A 5,629-nucleotide genomic window follows, 5' to 3' on the forward strand; every position below is an offset into this window, starting at 1 on the left:
CACACACAGACACACACACACACACAGACACACACACAGACACACACACAGACACACACACACAGACATACACACAGACAAACACACACACATACATACACACACACAGACAAACACACACACACATACATACACACACACAGACACACACACACAGAGTTTTTTTAAAAATAGATTCCAAGGTTACATGTACTGTTGGAGTTTCCCTTTTTGGGGAGGGGCACATATGTAGAGGAGTTAGAATTCTTGTTTAAGATCCTTTTATGCAGACCAGAGTACATGTTATTAAAAGAAAATTATAGAAAAGGCCACCACGAATCATGGTCATATTTTAAAGAGATGTGTGTTCAGTAGAAACGGAGAGACTACGTATGGTTTCTTGACAGCAGATCCTGACATAGCCTTTGGGTGACACTGTACCCATCAAATATGCATCCGTATTTGAGACGACCAATGAAAGTACATGTTTCTGCTAGTCTGGCACTCTGCCTCCTAGACACCAAACGGGAACTCTGAAACTGCCGGTTAGCTTGGTGATGGCTGAGCAAAAGGAACCAACTAACCAGAGCCAACAGCGCAAAGCATGGTGGGTAATTACTGGTTCAAAGCTCTACTTTCTAAGTAGAACTGTCCATAGAAGGTACAGCTAGTAAAACAGTGTGCCAGGCAAGTGTTTGCCCACGTAGTAAAACAGTGTGCCAGGAGGCAAATGTATGCCCATGTAGAAGGTACCCATATGTTAATAAAGGCTTCCTGTAACTTGTAACAGTTTGAATTTCTCCAGGAAGATTATTTTACATTACTAGTGATAGTTTTTTACATAGACACTTAATAGCATATTTTACTAAAAGCAAAGTTCACACATCAGATTGTGTTAGTAGTTAAAACAGTTTCTAAGAGTCTCAAACAAATGAGTAGTTCAGGTGTGCCTCTTCTCTTCACTTACGATTACGGTTATAAGATCAGGAGAGTCCTAGGTAATGAGCTTTTCCTGCAGACTGGCACCCCCAGGTGGCTCTTCAGTGTGGTTAGGAAGGACGACAGCAGCTCTAAGGCCTCCACAGCTTTGTAGCTGTGGCCTGCCCATTCCAGAGTAGACACATTTTCAATCTACTACCTAAAGGTGATCCGCACGCAGGTGGGAAGTTGAACCCCCAAAGCCACACTTTCTCTCTCAGAGGGATGGTTCTGGCTAACTGAGAAACTTAGCTTGCTGGAAGGAGTGCCAATGATGGCAGTTTTGTTAGGTTGTCTTCCTGTACAGAGCTATTGACCCTAGGACTGGTACCTTTAGGCTTATGTGTTAATGCTGTGTCAATTACTGTAAACCCACAGGACCTATGAACTGGCAATCCATCAGCGCACAACACTCCGTACTGAAGCTCCAGTCCTCAAGGTGGAGAGAAAGGGGAGATGTCCCTAGAAGTCTGTCTCCTCAGTACCACCCCTCTGCACTAAGGACCCTCCTCTCCAGCAATATGACAAGCTCCGTGGCCTGCCTCCATGCTTCCTCTCCGCCCACCCATCTTCCTTCCCTATGGGACACTTTCCACCTAGCTTTGAAATTAGAGTAACATCTGACTGCAGCTCTCTGCGGACCCTTCCCTGGATGCTCTTCGGACTCTGCAGCCCAGCATCCCACCCTTCAGCACTCAAACTCCTTCCGGCCATTTTCTAGTTAACCCTGGTGTCCACACATCAGCACTGCTATTCCTTTGGATTCTAGACACAAAACTCCCTAAGGAGCCAATCAGCCTCGGCAGGGACACCCTTGGCCCTTGAACTGACCGCTCACTGAGTACCGTTCTGCACCCACACTGAGCCCTCCCCAGAGCCTAGAAGGCGGATCCTGCCCATGGATCAGGGAAGGATGGACTCCCTCCTGTGAGCTTTAGTGCCTCAACTTTACATCTTCAGATCTATGCGCTGGCCAGGTAGTTCCTCACAGGGCTTCCGGCCACGCTGCTTCCAGATTCTCGATGCTGCTCATGGTTACTGCTCTGGCCACCCCTCCTGTGGAACTCCCAAGACCGCACAGTTAGCCAGTTCCAAGGTCAAACATCCTGAGCCACCAGTGTGCAACCCCGTAAGGACTTGGCTGCCACCTGTCCATACTACCTGATTCTCTCTCACATTCTGCGCTGTACCTATCTCTTCTGCCAGCCCTTAGTATCTCAGGTTGCAGATGCACAAGTTCAGGCAATCTAGAATCATTTTTTTTTTCATAAAGAAAAACTGCATTTGCAAGAACAGGCACATACCTTCCCTCCTTGTCGCTTTATAAAGCAGTATAACAGCTATTGATACACTTTACAACCTAGCAGGCATCATAAGTGGCCTAGAGATGACGTAAAGCACATGGGAGGTGATGCATATGCTACATTATGCATAGGCTTTATGCAAGCACTTACTGTTTTACATAGGAAACCTCGACATGTGTGGATTTTAGTATTGGGGGATGTCAGCGGTGGCTGTGCTCAAGAGCACTTCTTCATGTGCTTCTTTCCTACGGTCTGTCCATCTCCACACCCTCCAGAATCCAAACTCTGTGAAAGTGACAAGCCTGGCAAGCTCGCCACTTCCTCCTCTGAATCTGAAACCACGTCTGGAAAACCAGCATCAGTCACCGGCAATCACCACCTTATCATGCCAGGCAGCCTCGCCGCCACTGCTCATTGGATGCACAGCAGCCAACTCCTTCCTTCTCAGACCTCTACTCCCTGAGCTCTCCTCCTCCCTGGAGCACTATCATCTTCTGCTACATCTGATATCTACCTTTTCTGTTTCCCTCAATCAAACATGTCAACAAAGCTTTCAGCCCTTGGCACTGAGTCCACATGTCAATGATGTGTAGCTGAAGGTCGCTTGCTGCCAAGAGAGACACCACTGTGTCTTGGTTATTTATAATTTATACAGCCATTTACTTTCACGGAGGATTTACAACGGCTATGCTCGCTTCAGGACATCCTGTGTAGAGCAACAATTGTCACAGCTCAAAGGCTTTCTCATCTCTCTCTGCAGGCTAAGCTTTGGCCAGCACTTCAAACCTCTTTTAGGGATCTCAGGCTCTCTCTTTTCATGTGAAGCAACATTAGTTCATAGTGAGACTGCACTTGCCTGGGTGCCTGGTATCCCAGAATGGCATTGTCTAAGGCTCTGCCCAATTGGCCAGCCACTCATTTTGACATTTATTAAGATTCTGTTGTGAGGTTGTTCTGGGATCTGAGGATACAGCAGAGAATCAAACTGCATTTTTGCCTTTAGGGCAAGTGCTGGATGAATTATCACCTGAAGTGGCCAGGGGAACTAGCAGTTTCTTGCCTCTGGGGGCTTAGCCCCTGCCTGCTTTTACTAGATAGAGAAGGGGTGCTCCTCATTCATTGGGAGAAGGAGGAAACAGACGTGACTCACCGTTCCTAAATAGACTATGCTCTGCATTCTCAATCTGCACTATTGGAAGAAAAGCCAGTGTTTGGGTGAGGATCCTGGTTGCTCATTATCTTGCGGTTGATTGGCCAGTTTTGGTTGAATGGTGTTGGGGGGAAAACCTTTCCTAAGCCTTTAGGATATTTAGTTCCTTAAAGGGGTGACAAGCCACCATCAGGGACACTCAGTAAGTACATTGGGAGTTGTTCCTTCCTCGCCCAAATCCACACAAATTTGACACCCTCGGAAGGAGATGGGGCATATATGAGTAACCAACCATGGTACTGGGGAGGAGGAATTGATTTCAAATCTTCAATAGAACACGATCTGGATTATGTAGGTGGTGCAAAAGGAAGCCAGCCTCCAGAGCCCGCGACCCCTGGAGCAGGGCTGCGGCCCGTCCCCGCCCCGGCCGCGCCCCGCAACAAGTGTCCGCCCTTCGCCCCGACGGCGGCCCGGTCCTCACCCGGCACAGGCCGTCCACGAACACGCGCGGATCTAGGTGGCAGGCGATGGTGGCGCTCGGCAGGTCCTGCAGATCCACCTCCTCCATCTCGCAGTCGATGAAGCTCCAGTCGCCGCCGCCCCCGTCCCCCTCGGCAGCCGCGGAGAAGGGCGCGAAGGGCCGCAGAGTCACCCTGCGGGGTGCCCGCGCCTCGACCGCCTCCGCCACCTCTCCGAGCCGCGGCCCGGCCACGCCGTCCTCCATGCCCAGCGCGCACTCCTCGCTCCGCTCTGCTCCGCGCCGCGGCCGCTGGCTCTCGCTTCACCCTCTCGGGGTCACCGCGGCGCCCGGACGCTACCTTCCAGCGCCCGCCCCGTCAGCCTCCGCCCCGGGCGGGAGGGGCGACCAGCCTGCGCTCGCCGGCCTAGAGTCGTAGCTTGCTCGGAGCCCAAGAACGTTTCCTTTAAGGTCGGCCCACTCGGGCCATTAAGTCCCGCCCTTCCTATAGAGCAGACCAATAATACGACAAGACTTTGTCACGTGAGACTCATTCTGCCGCCCTAAGTCTGAAGCCGCAGGGCGGCCATATTTGTTAGGGGCAGAGGCCTCTGGCCAGTTCTGCTTTTCTGACAGCTGGCTGTGCCTGTTGAAGGACACAAGTCGGGTGTTAGTCTGCGGGACCTTAACCCGGGAGGCAGCGCTTCTGCGGTTCCCACGCGACGTTTGGAAACACGCAGCCAATTTTGAGGACTTAAATCTAGTTAGAGGCTCTGTTAGGTAGACATTAGCAGTGCTTAGATACTTAGTGCATATTACCACGGAATCACAAATAAGACTTGAGTAACTCTGTGATGTGGCCTTATGTTTATAGTTCAACGTATTAGTCACTATGTCATTGTCCAATTTTTAGATAATTAGAAACTTTTTTAGTACAAAATGAGTGGGTTTCAATAATTATTTTCATACATATATCATGTATTTGTCTGTATACACAGATACCACTATATTTTGCTCACATCTGTCTCCCCTTGCCCTCCCTCATGCCCTTTCTCCAATCCTGCTGGCTGCCTCTCTTTCCTTTAAAAACTTCCCTTTCTGATTTAATATCTCAAGAAAAAAAAGCCATGTGTTTCAATTACTTTTCTGTTACTGTGATAAAATACCATGACCAAGGCAATTTATAAAAGAGTTTATTAGAGTTCGACATAGGGTCCCAGAGGGATAAGAGTCCATTGTGGTGGGTAAATAATAGGCATGGCAGCTGGAACCTGATGCTGAGAGATCAAATCTCAACCACAACCATGAAGAAAGGACAAGGAACTAGAAAAGGAACTGTTTCTACACTCAAAGCCTGCCCCCAGTGGCTCACATCCTCCAGTAAAGCCAAACTTCCACAGTACCACCACCTGGGGACTAATGTTCAAATGCCAGACTTTACAAGAAATACTTCTCACTTAGACCATTGTATACAGTAGGACGACGGTTCTCAACCTGTGGGGCTTGACTCCATTGGAGGTTCAAGAACCCTGTCACAGGGTTTGCATATAGATGTCCTAAATATCAGACTACAACTCATAGCAGTACCAAAACTGTAGTTAGAATGTAGCAGCAACAAAATAATTTTCTTGTTGGGGTCATCACAATATGAGGAACTGTATTAAAGGGTCACAGCACTGGGAAGGTTGAGAGCCATCACAGTAGGAGATGAGGCTAGACATTGGGCCTTGGTTTGAGGGGATTCATTATGGGTAAACAGAA

The 5,629-nt window shown here is 48.9% G+C and overlaps 1 protein-coding gene across 1 annotated transcript in view; it reads right to left on the reverse strand.

The window, feature by feature from the left end:
* The window catches only part of Rcan1 (regulator of calcineurin 1), a 71,042-nt gene extending 66,718 nt beyond the window's left edge, over positions 1–4,324 (reverse strand). The window contains exon 1 of the mRNA XM_031364440.1: positions 3,893–4,324. Coding sequence (XP_031220300.1) covers positions 3,893–4,135 — 243 coding nt within the window. The 5' untranslated portion in view covers positions 4,136–4,324. The remainder of the gene's footprint in view (positions 1–3,892) is intronic.
* Positions 4,325–5,629: the final 1,305 nt, after the last annotated feature.

This window comes from Mastomys coucha, unplaced genomic scaffold (genome assembly GCF_008632895.1).
Source record: "Mastomys coucha isolate ucsf_1 unplaced genomic scaffold, UCSF_Mcou_1 pScaffold12, whole genome shotgun sequence".
Classification (NCBI taxonomy): Eukaryota; Metazoa; Chordata; class Mammalia; order Rodentia; family Muridae; genus Mastomys; species Mastomys coucha.